At 38.2% G+C, this 16,579-nt stretch overlaps 1 protein-coding gene across 2 annotated transcripts in view; it reads left to right on the forward strand.

Moving 5' to 3' along the window:
• Positions 1-383: 383 nt before the first annotated feature.
• Positions 384-16,579, forward strand: part of FBXO11 (F-box protein 11) — a 93,036-nt gene continuing 76,840 nt past the window's right edge. The window contains exon 1 of one of the 2 annotated variants that reach the window (XM_058551289.1): positions 384-1,371. In XM_058551289.1, coding sequence (XP_058407272.1) covers positions 1,149-1,371 — 223 coding nt within the window. In that variant the 5' untranslated portion in view covers positions 384-1,148. The remainder of the gene's footprint in view (positions 1,372-16,579) is intronic. The other variant, XM_058551287.1, reaches the window with a different exon arrangement.

The following is a 16,579-nucleotide window of genomic DNA, read 5'->3' on the forward strand; positions in this document are numbered from 1 at the left end:
CATCAGCAGCCCCCGCCCTTTCCTCCGAGCACCTCCTCTCCTAGAATCGTCGCTACGCACTAGCGCTCTCTTCGCCCACCCCCCGCTCTATTATATACCCTGATACCTCCCCATTATCACCCGCCCCACCACACTCCCCCTTTCCACCTTCCCCCTCCTTCGGGGGGAGGGAGGAAACCCGAGAGAGGAAACAGGGCGTTGAAGGAAGGGACTTCGCGATAAGAGCGGAGGCCTCATTGGCCCGAAGGTTGTATGGTCGCCTCCCACTGGCTGCTTGGCCGGAATCCCCGCCCCTCTTCTTCCCCGCCCATTCACCCCTCCCCCCGCCGCCCCGCGGCCCTCCCCCGCGCCCCTGGTCAGCCCCGCGGCGGGGAGGGACCGACTGGGCGAGTGGAGGCTCCGCCGGTGTCAATGGCTCCTCCTGCCACGGAGCAGCAGCAGAAGCAGCGGCGACGGGGCTGAGGAGGAGGAGGAGAAAAGGTTCCTTTAAGGAGGAGGAACGACGACGCCTCTTTTTCCCCCTATCTCCTCCCTTCACACTCATTTCCCCTTCGCCGAGGAGAGAAGGGGGGAGGAGAGAGAAGAGGCCGAAGAAAGAGAGAAAAAATTCCTCTCAGAAATCTCTTTCAGGGGGTGTGGGGGGGAGGAAGAGAAAAAAAAAAAGAGCCGGGCGCCCCCTGCTCCCTCCCTCCCTCCCTTCTCCTCCTTCTCCCTTCCTCACCCGCCCGCCCACTCCCCCCGCCGCCGGAGACGCCGCTCGGGAGTCGGCGGGACCGGGGTCTGTCTCCTCAGCCGCCGACGCCGCGCTTCGCCTCGGGATCCCCAGGCGGGCGGACGCCCTTTCTTTCTTTCTCTCGCTCTGCCCGTCTTTCTGTCTCCGTCCCTCGCGGCCGCCCCGCCCGGCAGCCTCGGCCTTCCCCGTGCGTCAGGCCCGCCCGCCCGGCCTCTCTCGGGCTCTGTCTGTTTCCGCGGGCCTTTCTCTTGACTCGGGGTCTCGCTCGCCCCCTCCGCCCTTACCATCTCCCCTGCCCCTCGCCCCTCTCCTTCCTCCCCCCCTCCCCACCCCCTTCTCCGGCCCGGGAGCTCGCTGTGCGTGTGCGCGCGTGTGTGTGTGTCCCTCCGCCAACGCCGCCACCTCAGCCCGGCAAATGAACTCCGTCCGAGCCGCCAACCGGAGACCCAGGCGAGTGTCGCGGCCGCGCCCGGTGCAGCAACAGCAGCAGCAGCCCCCGCAGCAGCCGCCGCCGCAGCCGCCCCAGCAGCAGCCGCCGCAGCAGCAGCCTCCACCGCCGCCGCAGCAGCAGCAGCCTCCGCCGCCGCCACCGCCGCCTCCGCCGCTGCCCCAGGAGCGGAACAACGCCGGCGAGCGGGGTAAGGCCGCGCTCCCTCCCCGCCACCCGCCGCCTTGGGCGCCCGGCCGGCCGGGACCGCGGGGAGGGAGGCCGGGGCGGGGGCGGCCTGTGCGCTCCGGGAGTGGGAGACGGAGGCTGAGCGGAGGCGGGTCCCCCGGTGCCGCAGTGTCAGCCCGGCCCGGGCCCGGCCGGCAGGAAAAGCCGCGGCTTCCCCGCTCGCCCGGGCTCTCGCTCAGGCCGCGCTTTGTTTGGTTTCGGGGGTCGGCACTCTCTACCCCCACCCATCCCTTTGGCTTCTCAGCTCGCTCACGGACCCCGCAGGAGTCTCGTGGTGGCTGAGGGGAAGCGAAAGGTGGGATTTCGCCCCTTTTCTGCTGCCTTCCACGGTTTGGTCTCCCCCTTCCTTACAGGAGGTGGGAGAACGCCTGCGAGTGATCGGCGCTGGGGCTGGCTGGGGAACTTGTTTTCCCCCTGTTCTCTGTTAGCCTCCCCCTTCCTGGGAGGAGGGGGAGAAGGGGAATCGGAGTGGTCTGTGGTGTTGGCCGGGGAACTTGTTTCCCCCGCCCCCCCCGCCCGAGTCACGGGGTAGGGGGAGCAGCGACTCCTCTCCCAGCCCCACAATGTTTGCTGCGTAGTTTGGCTTTAGTTACAGAACCCCTGGGAAGGACCTGTTAAATCAAGACCTTTAAATAAATAAATATAGAATCCATCGGCCATTTCCAGCCCCCTCCCTCGCGTGCAGTGAGGTTACCCTTCCGCTCTATCAACACCTCTCGCCTGTCCTCCCCTAGCGAACCCCCACGCCGCCGTGCCACCTTCCATCTCCTAGTGGGCTTTGAACTCCCCTTCCTTAGAACAGGCCCCTTGGGGGAGGCGGGGGGAGTCAGTGTTTGTGTGTTGTGTCCAAGGCCTAGTGAAATGTGTCATTTGGACCCAACTGTGCAGCTCTGTCTGGTAACCACCATTGTCTAAGGGCTGAGGCTCCCGGGGGTTGGATTCTTGCTTTAGCAAAAATAATGTTCAGTTCTACTTTGGTGATGTGGTTATTTTGGGAGGTTTATGAGGTGCGGTGTTGCACCTTGGTCTCCAAACGTAACTGTTCTCTTTATTAATTAGCTGCCCTCCGTGGGGGTGGAGGTCAGTACCGTATTTATGTGTACGGTTGTTGTTTTAAGGAGGAGGGGAATTGTTAGGAGACATTTTGCGTGTTTTCGTTGGCGGATTAAGGTTAATTTTACATGCGTTGGTTGTCACGCCTCCTTTTATTAAGGGAATTGAGATTAAGTGCCTTTTAAAAATTATACATTCTTTCCTTAAAAACTGTTTCATTGTTGTGCTTGATCAAAATGCTTAACAAATGAAGGAGGGAGATGATAATCTGAAAAATAGTTTAAAGAGATTTCACTAGTCACTGTTATAGATAGTCCTTGAGAAAGCAGTTTGCTGTATATTGCTGGAAAGAATGTGATGTTTCAAGCCAGTTAGAGGTCTTGTGCAACATTATTGGTAAACATGTTTTAATGATTTTTTGATACATTTACCAGTTTCTTTGTAAATTAAAAAATATTTCTAGTTGCATCATTTCCTTTGATGTTTGCATGTTAGGGTTCTCCTGTGTTCCATTCAAGTCTCCTTCCAGAATTGGCGCTATATATAATAGAGTTCACAAATTTTTAAAGAAAACCGTGACACTGGATTGAAATCCGGGCATAATAATGATTCTATTGGTAGAAGTAAGCTTTTTCAAGATGTACTGATTTGTTAATACAGTAGTGCTGAATCAAATCCTTTCAGCCAAACTTAATTTAGTCCCATTGTGTATTTTTAAATGTATATTCTGAATCTCCTTTTCATGATTTGTGTGTAATTTCAAACTTAGTCGAGGTACTTTTATCTTGGACACTTTTCTTTATTTGTTCGAAATTGTTAGCTACTGAAGTCTACTTCCTTTTGAAGTAAAGTGACTTGGTTGTTGGCAGTCACATGCTACAGTGTCAATTTCCTTTTCATTGATGTCTATAAGCTGACTGACAAAGATGTTCGTGAATCAAAATTTCAGTATGTATCTAACCAAGGGGTAAATCAAATCCGCTGTAGAATTGTTGCTTTCCTGCAGCTAGTAGAAACTGTTCTGGAGATTTGATGTTGGCACAGAGGGAAAAAGAACTTGCTGATTAGCCTTCAGGGAAAATGCTGTGGGTCTTTTAGAGGGCAAATAAATGGCTTCTAAATTAATAAGACGTTAAGATGATTTAAAAGACTAAAATAATAAAGATTTTGCTAGTTTTATGTAAAAATGTGTCATTCTTTGAAAATTAATGTTTTGGTTACCTTTTTAAAATGTGCAGTTCACATAATGATGAGAAGTTAGCCAAGAAGAATACTCTTTATTTTAAAAGTTTTCTGGAGCACACAAAGTGTCAGTATTTCTGGTTTGGATAGGAGAGGTTTTACTGTTGTTGTTTGTTTAAGAATATGCTGGGTTTTATAATTTTGACAAGGTAATTAAGGAACTACACTAATGTGTGTGTGTGTATTGCTTTTTACTAACTCTTAATGGATATGTAACTCTTGTTTGAGTGTCTTGGATGGAGTTACATAATAGTGGATCAAACAACTTTTCAGGTAGGAAATTGAAGTCAGACTCACTGTTTTAAGACAAGTTAATTCAATCTCTATATAAAATCTCTTTATTTCATATAAAGGATGGGCTTTAGGCTTTTTAGTGGTAATAAAATAGTTACAAGATAGTATTTTTTTCAAGTAAAAATGCTGTCAGAATTGGTTTTTAGTTGCTTCTTTGCCCACAAGTTAATTGGTCTGAAAACTTCCTTGATACCTCCTTCAAAAAAAAAATACACGGGGGCCGGCCCCGTGGCTTAGCGGTTAAACGCGCGCACTCCACTGCTGGTGGCCCAGGGTTCGGATCCCAGGCCTGCACCGATTCTCCGGCCATGCTGAGGCCGTGTCCCACATACAGCAACTAGAAGGATGTGCAGCTATGACATACAGCTATCTACTGGGGCTTTGGGGGGGGGGAATAAATAAATAAATTCTTTTTTAAAAAAAATACACAGACACTTTCTCTTATGTGTAATGGCCGATGTTTGAAGAAGAAAGAAACAGCCTTATAGAGTGAAATCTTATGAGAACTTTTCAAAATCTTCCATGAGGGAGAATTTCTTGCACCCCACGTTGGGAAATAATTGGCTTGGGTATTAAATGGAATGCTGTCTTCACTCCTGTTATCTGAGAAGGTCCACTGTTTTATGATGGACTAATAATGCCTAATCATTAGCCTTTTTAGTTTTTTAATTTAAATTTCTGAGTTTAGGATTTCACATGCCACTTTCTACTAGCTTTAGCTAGTAGAAAATAATTGGTGTTCCACATAGGGACACTTTGATAATATATTCCAGATTCATTGAAACTGAAAGTAATGTGGGGTTGGATTTTTTATATTTGTCTTCTTTTAAAATCCTAAAAGGATTTAGCTTTTGCAACTTGTTCTGCTGAATTTATCTTGATATCTGTTTGGTAGTCTTTTTCTAGAGGAAGGCTTACAGGTCTACAGAAGTGCTATGTATGCTCAGTACTTTTAGTTTTTAGTTGTTAAAATTGATTACTTTGAATAGGTAATAAATGCACATAATTTAAGATTTAGAGCTCCCTTTCTTACACCTGCCTTCAGCTACCAAATTCTCCTACCTGGAATCAATTGCTATTATTAGTTTCTTATTTATTATGTATTTAATAAAAGATGAAATCTGACTTCTGAGAATTATCTTGATATGGAAGTTTTTGAAAATAGATGTAATTTTTGTTCTGGTTATTGGAAAATTCATAAGATTGTTTTGAACTGCTGAAATTTTAACTGTGATCATTTGTAGTTCAAGAAATTTAATGAATACAATATATTAATGGATTTTGCTATTAATTTCTAGTCTGAAATAATCATATAAAATAAAAACGCAGTCAGTCTCTTTAATCCCATATTTGTGGGATAAAAATCTCACCTGTGACCCTGGAATTATAGGATTGTGTTTTGTTTTGTTTTTTTTTAACTGAACTTTTTCAAATAATTAAGTACATACAGTATTACATAAAATATTCCTCATGGAGCTACATGTTTATAATATGCAGCAGCCAGGAAACTTAGTATTCTAGTCATGCATGCTAATTATACTTTCTGTGGGATTGTTGTAGCTCATGATATTTTACCATTCTTTCTATTACTTATAGAATAAGGACTTCTGCAACCTTTCTAGATAGAAGAGTTCTGGACAAGGAACATGATTTTCCTGTTTTACGAATTAAGTACTCTGGGGCACTACTGTCCTGCTGTTCTATCTGGTGGCTAAAGCTTCAAAATATTTACATCCCGTGAGAGGAGAGATGCCACCCAACTTTGTATGTATGTGTGAAGACAGCCTGTTTTCTCAAAGCTTAGAAATTATTTGAGGGGTAGAAATGGGGTAGTGACAGTGCTGGTGTTAAAGTTCTGCTAATGAGGCCTCTGAGTTGTCCCTATACTTCTTTTCTCTTTCTCTACTGGAAATTCTGGCAAACCCAAGGAAAGGCCACTCAGCTTGGAGACCTACCACGTAAGGCAAGAACCACTAGTAGATCCTAACCTGTTAGCGAGGACTCCTGGACTTAGATTTGCAGAATTCAAGGCTATGAGTATTTTCTCAGTTTGTTTTTTTTCTATTTGTCTTAACTTTGAAGATAATCTAAATAATGAGTTTTTTCAACTTGAGGTCTTATTGTCCCCCTATTTATTCCTAACTAATCAGTTACTCTTATTTTGTGTCTGTATTGTCCCACTGGTCTCTGAAGGGTTATTCTATTTTAGACCTTCCATTTCTCTAGTTTAATCATCCCTTTGAATTGCATTCTTGTCTTCCAGAGAACTTCAGTTAGTATGTGAGGTTGCTAGCAAGGTACCCCCTAATTGCAGTTGTTACCCTCTGAAAATAAAATTATAATGAAGCAAAATATAAGGGATGAGACTGCCAGGGAGTATCTAGAAAGAGCTCAGAGTTAGAGCTAGCTAGATCTGGGTTCTAATCCTGTCTACACCAGTAATGAGCTATTTGACACAGGGTAAGCAACGTAACTTCTCGGAGCCTTACTTCATTATCTTTAAAATGGGGATGATAACACTTGCTTTCTGGAGTAATTGTAAGGGTAAGAGATAGTAAAGTACCTAGTATATGGTAGCTGCTGAATAAATGGCAGCTCTTTTAAATATTAAAAATAATAGTGAGGAGTGGAATCCACTGTATGTAAAACTGAACTCGAGATAAAATGTGCATGAGTCATTAAAGAGTTTCTGGCATACCCCAAAATGCAATCTAGGTGACTTGGTATTTGTAATTGTAAATCACTTATCTTATATCTAATGGATTGAAATATTCTTTGAAGCATAAGGAAACAGAAGAAATGCGCATTTGGAATAATAATGATAAACATTGACTCTGTTTTTGCTTATGTACTAGATTCTATGCCAAACACTTGCTTATATATTATCTCATGTAACCCTCTTAGCAATTCTGTAAGATGGATGTTACACAGTAGTGAATATGCATTGTTAGTAGCAGAAAAGAATTTCAAAATTGATTTATATCACGCAGTCTTTCCACAGACAAGGGGAGATAGATACCGAAATACATTTGGCAGAATGTCTCCATCACTTTCAAGAGAGGGAATAACCTAGCCCTTGCAGCACATCTTCCCCTATCCTATCCCATCTATCCTATTGGAGACTAGATAGAGTAGTCTGATGCCATTGTTAAATCATCGGGTTTCACATTTTCTAAGTAACCTTTTGATCATAATTTTACTTTTCATGTAGATTTATCTCCAGAAGAGAGTGCACTGATTGGCCAGCATGTTTTTCCTGTTGATGAAATCACTAAGCACTCATTGTACAAAGAAGGGTAGATTTCCCTTGAATCACTCATAAGTTATGAATAAAGGTTGTTAAGTCATTTTAACTCGTGGTTATAGACTGGACTATTTCAGGAAGGAAAAAATGGGAGTTAAATTAGTCTTCAGTGGTAGTTTTGACAGGTTTGTGGACTAAATATCCTTTTCTCACCATATCTTGATGTCTTCACATGCATAGCTTGGGATTTTTATATATGTTTGGTTAACACAAGAAATGTGCTTGAACTTAATCCTTAGAAAATAGAGAAATGAAACCAACTAACTTCCTTTACATAATTTATTTTAGTTGAAGGCAAATATCAAAAAGATTTATTTTACTTTGAAAATTAATGCATTATTATGTATTTTTTTATTTTAAAACACCCAAAATAAGATAGCATGTTAAAGCAAATGTGAATTCTGTATGTTAGTTGCTTACTTTCCCAATTTATAAAAATGCAATTGTCAAATGCTTTCCTCTTCTAACAAATGGAAAATTATGTGACTATGTTCAAAAAAAGGAGAAAAAATTGTTAAATGCAGTTCTGTCAACTGGTGGCTAAACCTTAAAAAACATTAAGCGATACTTAAACATTTCATGAGAGAAGAGGTGTCATTTGTCTTTTTTGTGAAGAGAGCCTACTTTTCTATTTTCTCAAAGCTTAGAAATTATTTGAGTGATAGAAATGGAGTAAGAACCTTTGCTTAAGATTATTTTTCTAGTAACAGTGATAATCTTAGTTTCACTATTTTCTCCAAGTGTACAACAACACTCATTTTCCAGATGGTCCAGTGGGGTCGTGTCAAAATCTTTGACTGTTGAAAGGTTTTCTTTAGTGTGGAAATAGCTGGCTACTATATGGGTTCAATGTTTGGTATTGGTTTTTTTAGTGCCATGTGTTGATAAGTGACTTGAATCAGTTTAGCCGTTGCCAGTTTGCAGACTACCTGGGTTTAAATATGAGAATTCTTTTTTACACTCAAGTATTGATTTTGTATCTTGCAGCCATGATATATAATATAGAACATGTGGGTTTATGAGAATCTAACATTTAGGAGGAAGGGAGTGGAAAAGAGGAAGAACATATAACTATTTTTTATTCACCTGTTGTATGTATTTTGAGATGGACAGGGTTGGTATATTTCTGTCACTAGTAGTTGTTTCTTCCCACATAATTGAACATACCTTTTTGAAAAAAAACAAAAAACAACAAAAAACAGGCTTTAAGGAAAATTAGAATTGAACAGATTAAAAGTAGGAGTCATTCCAGGTTTGTATCATGTCAGAGAAGAAGGATTAAAGAAGATTTGTTTGAAAGAAGTGGGGGTGTGTGAAGACACTGTATTTTGAAATGTAATATTTTTGGCAAAATGATTGTATGGTAAAAGAAATTGTGGAATCACTCATTTTTCTTCTTTACATAGGTCAGTTATATGTTACAAGTAGCCACAGAACTAATTCAGTTGCGTGTGAATGTCTTATAGCCTCATAATCCTTTGAAATGTTTTTGCATTTTTAAGAAACTTAGTCAAATTTTGGTATTTTAGGCCCAGTAAGAGAGATAGGAGAAATAAGCCATTTGGAGAAAGACTTTTTGGGTAGGAGTGCTTCCTCAGAGGCAGAATAAGCACATCAGAGGAGGGGAGAGTGGAAGATTTTTGCAGGAGTCACTTACCTTGTACATATATTGTTTTTCCTAATCTACTTCTGACCCTAAAATTTTTCTTAAAAAAAATTTTTTTTCAAAAGACTAATTTTGGGTTGAGGATTGGGATGGAGGGAAGAGAAAGAGCAGGAAGGAGTGGCACTATGTATGAGTCCTTTAAATTAGCAATGGTCATTTGAATTAGAAGCAGCCTGTATATAATTATTTATATATCTATATGTATATATATACTGTATATATATCTATATGTAGTTATTTAAATTGTGGAAATAATTTTTATTAGTCTTTTTTTAACTAAGGTTTTAATGAAAGTATGCAAGTACACAAATCATTGGTGTACAACTTGATGACTTTTCACAAAGTGAACACATCTGTGTAACCAATAATACCTAGATCGAGAAGTAAAACACTACCAGCATTCCCCAGTGTGTCGTCCCCCTCTCTCTCCAGTACCTTCCCAGTCACTACCCCCAACCCTATCTTTCTAACTGCTTGGATTAATTTTACCTGTTTTTGAACTTTATGTAAATGTAATCGCCCAGTATGTATTGCTGTGTGTCTGGCTTCTTTCGCTTAATATTTATTTGTGAGTTTCATCCATATTGTTGCTTGCAGCAATGGTTTGTTCATTCTTGTTGCTGTATAGTATTACATTGTATGAATATACTACAATTTGTCCATTCTATGGTTGATAGACATAGAGTTGTTTTCCTATTTGGCTGTCAGGAATAGTGCTGCTGTGAGTATTTTATGTGTATCTTTTGAAAAACAGATGTACACATTCCCTGTTTTATACCTTGATGTATACCATTGCTTATCTTTTCCAAAGGCAAAACTTCCATTTACTTTACAAGAAATGGAAGATAAAAAAGCATTAAAACAGATATGAATGTGGCCTCTCATTCTTATGTTGATTGACGATATAAAACAATTGATGATTTTATTTCAAATATTAGTGTTTTTCTTAAGTCTTTTGGTATGTCTGCTCTTGCATCCTTTAACAGTCCGGTGTTAGTCAAGGAGTTAACCAATCAACTTAATGTACTTTAATTTCCCCAAAGATTGTAGATTGGGTTGTTTTGAGGAGGGAGGAAATCTTTTTTATGTTTAGGAATTTTTAAAAGTACTGTGGGCTTTAATATTGATTCTGAGTCTCCCTTCTAAAAACTGTTGTTTCTTTTTGCTACTGCCATAAATATTTTTGTTTCTTCATTTCAGTTTGGAACCCTGTTTCTTACTACTTTTAAGCTTATCCTTTTGACTCCCGTTAAAATATTTTGCTACTATTTGGTCAGTTGTTTCATTTTATTTCTTTTTTCCTGCATATCTTGATTATCCTTTATTATGTTACTTTCATCTTATTTTAAAATTATAAAACTTTTACAGAAAAATTGGGGCACATTTTACTTGCCGAGTTGTTTTTCTAGTCCTTCACCAGATCTATCAGTTCCTGATGTATAGGAAGAAGGTGTTACTGGCAGAAGTCCATCTGCCAGCATCATCGATAAGTTCTTCCTCAAGTGAAAGCTTGTGCTCAAGTGCTAGTGGCTTATAAGCTTGTACTCCCTTTGATACAAGTATCGCCTGAGAATGACAGATGGGGCTCTTTTTAAGGAACTACTTGTTTAAAACTGATGATATAGTAGCCTTAGATACCATAAGAGTAAGATTTCATTATTTAGTGTCTGCTCTTTCAGCACTTACCAGTCCAGTGTTAGTGCTAACAATTGTTCTTTCTTGTCCACAACAAGCAGTTTGGAGGAGACTGCCACCTTCCCTTCCATTTCTCTTTTTTTTTTTTTTTGGTGCACACAGCCACGTAACCTAAATGTTGCTGTTAAGTTTGGGGGTGAGGAGCCTGAGCTTTTTCAAAGTGGCTTCCCCCTGCCCCGGTTTCTTAATCTCATTTCTAAATTAGGAGATTTTGAATAAGGTGACTTCTGAGATGCTCTAAAGCTCTTACTGTTATCATTTGATTTTCCAGTATAAATCAGTGAGGTCTGAATTTGTTAGGTATTGCTATACAGACATAGTTCTTGCCTTTATGGAACTTCCAGTTGAGTTACAGACTGAATTTAAATAACATTTGGGATCAAGATGAATTGCAAATAAGCGTGTTGACGTTGTTTTCATTGTCTTCTGATACATACTTTTAAGGATGGAGAAATATATCTGGAGTTTCATTTGTAACCTTATCCTTAGACTGTTTGCAAGACCAGAATCTGTTAGAGAGTTTTCTATGAAATGCTATGAAGATGAACGTGTTATGACCCGCTACTGTCTGGTATATGTTCTACCCTTTAACCATTCATTGAATTACCTTTGTGCCACACCTAGAAAGTTATTGCAGCCCAAAGATTAAGCTAAATTATAGCATATTTATGTAAGTAAGGAAGAAAGAAGTGTGCCTAGTGAAGGAAATTACCTACAGAGTTGGGGTCATTCATTTTGTTTCATGGTATTATCCTTCTTCATTATATTCATTGTTTTGCAGTTATATCCATATCCGGAAACTGAAGATAGGAGGACAGGTTTAAGTTGGATTATATGTTGCTAGAACCTAAGCTCCTCAAATGCAAAGATAAAACAACACTTTAAGGTTCTTCATAGTGTCTGTAATCCCACATACCAAGTGGTTGTAACTCTCAGGGTGCCTGTATGGATTTTTCTGATTCTGCCTTACTATCTCTGTTGCTGTATCTCATCCTATTCTCTATTTCTGAGTCATTTGATTTGAGGACCTCCTAGCTCAAATCTTTAAAGCTGAAAAACTGAGCTGGGAGATATGGATGTAGTGAGCTTGTCCAGGGTCTGTAAAGGTAAGTCTGGTTTTAGAGGGCTAGAAAAATGTCATACCAGTCATAGACATGCATTGATAACACATACACGCACGCGCACACACACACACACCGTGAAGCTGGGAATGTACACTCTTGACTTTGTGAAGTGTCTAAAAATTTTTGGTGAAATGTTAGCAATAGGGTCTTGGGATGGTGGAGGTGAGGTGATTTTTGTTACTCTTCCTACATTTCTTTGTGTTTCAAGTACTGTATATGGAATCTCAAAGGAGATTTTTAAAAGAATTTAGTAGTTGTGATTATGATGTGAACTTAGACTACTTGGTTTGATGACATAGTCTTCACATAGGTCATTTTAAATTTGAATAAAAGCTTGAAACTGTACATTTTTCAGTACTATAATTATGGTTTAAGTGCTTATTAATTTATGAACATTTTTAGTTTTTGTATTCACAGTAACTTTAAGATAATAATTGGCTATATCATTTATAGGAAATGAAGATAACTGATAATCAGAAAGTCAGAATTAAAATTTGATATTTGGAACTGAGCCAGTGATTCTGTCTTTCTAGGATAAGTTTGTGGCTCTAGATTATGTTAGTAAATACATACAAATAAAATTTTAATCATATGCCTGGCTGAATGATGGAAGATGGAAATTTAGTGTACAAACGAACTGGATAATTAGAAAGAAAAGAGAAATTTCTTGTTGGCCACAACAGGTGGCTATTCTGTACACTGGTGGTATGGAATCATGTCTATTTGATAATTTTATGTGGGGGATCTTTTCTTTAAAAAAAAACACAAACTGGAGTTAGCTCTGAAGAAATTAATGACTGTCAATTTATTAAGTTGAAACAGATTGTTAAGGGAAATTGTTTCATCATTATCAGAAAAAAAAAAAAAACGTAGTGCTCCCTTCTAAGGTATTATATTCTAAGAAGTTTTGGATTGTGGGACCTAATGTGTTTGGGAATAAATAAGAACCTGGCATTGGCTTTCAAAAGATACAGGCCTTTGAGCTTAAATTTAGTTATTAGATTTGGAATTAACTCATCTGATGTTCATTTGACTAGTGTTACAGACTCTCTATAAATGTAAACGAAGAGAAAACAAGCATTTTGCTATTAGAAAATACACTAAAAACCTTCATTGAAAGAGGTGAACTGTTTGGTTTTTTGTTTTGTTTTTAAAGTAGGGGCTGTTGATGTGGTTTAGGGCACATCAGTCATTAAGTGTAGATTCTAGATAATAATCAACACAGTTCTAATGAAGAGCTGATTACAGATGTATTTAAAGTGTTTTTTCAAAACAGTGACTTTTGGAAGCTGAAGAGGGAACAAGAGTAACATAGCCAGGTTTAAATAAAGCTTTTATTCTTTTATGAAGCAGTCATATTGGTGTTGTGACAGTTGGAGAAATGTTTTAAAGTTGTGTTATATGGAAGTTACAACTTATAAAATAAAAATATTTAGTGCTAACCATTTGCAAATAGACACTCAGTAAATGGTTGTTTATGTTTCCCTTCAACTTCCTTTTCTGGATCCAGATTTGTTCATATAATTACTAATTTAGGTTACTGAGCATATTAAGTTCATAATAATAAAAAAATGGGATGAGGTTAAGTACCTGAAAAACCAAGAATAGAAATCAAATTACTTTGAATAGTCTGTTTAAAAAAAAAAAAAGCCAGTGGGCTTTAATCTTTCTAGAAATAACAACAAAAAAATGAGTAGTTGCTTAGAAATGTCAAGCCAGAACTAAGTATAGCAGAAAATGATATGGACTATAGTTGAATAAATCATTTTAAAGTGTGTATGCACATGTAAACATATGATATTGTATCATAGCAATAAGACTTGTAAAATGTTGGAATGGTTGAAAAAATACGTCTATTGGAATGGTTGAAAAAAATACGTCTATTAGAAAAAATTAAGTGTTATTCTAAAGAGGGACAAGCTTTTAAAGGGTGAATAAACGTTTCATTTGGTGGAAAGTGATTCCTAAAAGAAAAATGTTACTCAGTTATTTTTCTGTATGCTCAGAAGATAGCTAGAGAAAATGAATTTTAGTTATTAGATTGCTAATTTAGACTGGTGTAAAGTACGTCTGGTAAACTCTAAAACATGTCACTAAAGAAGATTATATACTTTCCCTTTTTGGCGGCAGCTATTAGTATTAGATATTTTAATTATCTTAGACATGGTAAATTTGTTAGAAATTATAGAATGTTGGAAATAGAAAGAACCATAGTTCCAATTCTTGAGGTTTATTCACTTGGTCAAGTTAGCACTTCGAATTAGAACCCAGGTCTCCTGACTCCCAATTGGTGATGATGGTGTTATCTATTCTTGTTCTAGAATTTTATTATTCTGTTCATTTTTCAGTTTAGTGATTTGTTGAACCTATTGATCTGATAGTCTTGTAATTCCTTAGTTTAAACAAAATTAAATTTTTTAGAATACTTGTCTTAACTTAAAAAGAATATGCAAAGTCAGTTATATTATTCAGTGTAAGGTGAACCATTTTGAGGATAGATTCATGTGGTGATTCCCAGTGTAACTGATTTCAGATGCTTAAAAACTGGTTAATGCTTTTGAAAAGGTAAAGCAAAGTTCTTCTCCACTGTGAATTCAAGTGTCCCTTTATGATAATGGTAGTATTTCACATCAATGAGGAAATGATTTACTATTTAATGAGTGATTGAGACTATTGATTATTCATATTTGAAAAAACATTCAAGTAATTTCCTATTTTGTTCAACATCAAAAAAATACATTGCAGATAATTAAAGAGCTCAACATTTTTTTTAATTTTTAAAATTTTTTTATTGTAGTAAGAACATTTAACATGAGATCTACCCTTTTAACAAAGTTTTAAGGGTACCTACCATACAGTATGTATTGTTAACTATAGGTGAGATGTTGTTCGTCAGATCTCGAGAACTTACTCATCTTGCGTAACTGAAACTTTATACTCATGGAACAGCAACCTCCCCGTTTACCCTTCCTCCCCGCCCCTGTTCTACACTCGACTTCTATGAGTTTGACTATTTTAGATATCCCATATAAGTGGAATCATAGAGTATTTGTTCTTCTATAACTGGCTTATTTCACTTAGCATAATGTCCTCCAAGTAAGAGCTCAACATTTTAAAAAAATAGTAAAAGAATTAGAAGAAAGTACTTTTTCCTAAGCAATTCCAAAAAAATCCAAAAGTCATCAAAGAAAACATCAGGAAATTGACTACATAAAATAAATTGAAAGTTCGTGTTATGCAAGGTGCTAATAAACAAAGTTAAGGCAAATGAAAGACTGGATGAAAAAATATGCACCTTATCTAATATACAGAAGATTAATATCATATACGAGTTTTTATGAAAAAAATTTTTAGAAATAAAATATTACTTATTGAGCTGAATCTTCTTTTTAAAAAGTATCTTTCATCCCATTCCCCTCCTCACTTTTCACCCTTCTCAGAAGCAACCACTATCATGAATTTGATATGAGCCTGTTCATTCTTTTTTTAAAATACTCTTACCTATATGTGTGCATCTGTAAACGTTTAGTTGTAAGATGTTATGGTTGTTGCTGTGGGAAAGTAAGTTTGCCTTCAAGATGTTTATGGTTCGGTGGGGTAAACAGCAACATAAAATATTCTAGCCAAGACTTGGAAACAGCCTAAGTGCCCATCAATGGATGAATGGACGGAGAAGATGTGGTATATATATATATACAGTATGGGGTACTACTCAGCTAAAAAAAAAAAGATGAAATCGTGCCATTTTCGACAACATAGTTGGACCTTGAGGGTATTATGCTAAGGGAAATAAGTCAGGCAGAGAAAGTCAAATACCGTATGATTTCACTCATAAGTAGAAGATAACAGTAGCAACAAACACGTAGATACAGAGATTAGATTGGTGGTTACCAGATTAGATTGAGGGTAGGGAGGAGGGTGAAAGAGGTAATAGGGCACATGTGTATGGTGATGGATGGTAATTAGTCTTTGAGTGGTGAACGTGTTGTAGTCTACACAGAAATTGAAATATAATAATGTACACCTGAAATTTATATAATGTTATAAACCAGTGTTACCTCAATTAAAAATTAAATAAATAAAAAGATATTTAATGTGTAAGTGCCAAGTGAGAGGTATAAATCATGAGTGTCTGGCACTCTAGAAATTTTAAAATGATTGCTAAGTGAATTCATGAATACAGAAATATGTAAAATTTAAAGGAAAAGTCAGTTCTTTTCTTTTCCCCTGTCCTTCTACTCCCCAGATGTAACTCTTAACTCTGTTTACTTTTGAGTTTTTTTTAATGCATATGTATATAAACACACATACTTCTTTTCATTAAAAAGAAACCACACTTGTATGTACTAATTTGTAAATTTTTTTGTTTTTTACTTAAATACATCCTGGGCATTTTTCCATATCAATATAAATATAAAGTACCTCATTCTTTTTTACGGTTGCAGAATCGTCCTTTATATGAATGTACCACAATTTATATTAAATGATCTCTATTGATTAATATTTAGGTTCTTATTTTTTGCTATTATAGGACTGCAGTGAACGTCTTTGTACAAATATCTTTACATGTTTATGTCACGATTTTAGTAGCTTCATAAGAGTGAGTTACTGAGTCAAAGGGATATTTGCATTTTAAAGTTTGATAAATGGTGCCGAATTTGTTTTTTGAAAAAAATCTCACCATTAATGTATGAGATTAAATATTATTGAATGAATGAATACATGAAATACTTAAGAGGAGAAACTAGTCTGAGGGCTAAAATGGTTTGGTAAGATTTCCCTGGGAAAATAG

The sequence above is a fragment of the Diceros bicornis genome, chromosome 12 (assembly GCF_020826845.1).
Source record: "Diceros bicornis minor isolate mBicDic1 chromosome 12, mDicBic1.mat.cur, whole genome shotgun sequence".
In the NCBI taxonomy this organism is placed as follows: Eukaryota; Metazoa; Chordata; class Mammalia; order Perissodactyla; family Rhinocerotidae; genus Diceros; species Diceros bicornis.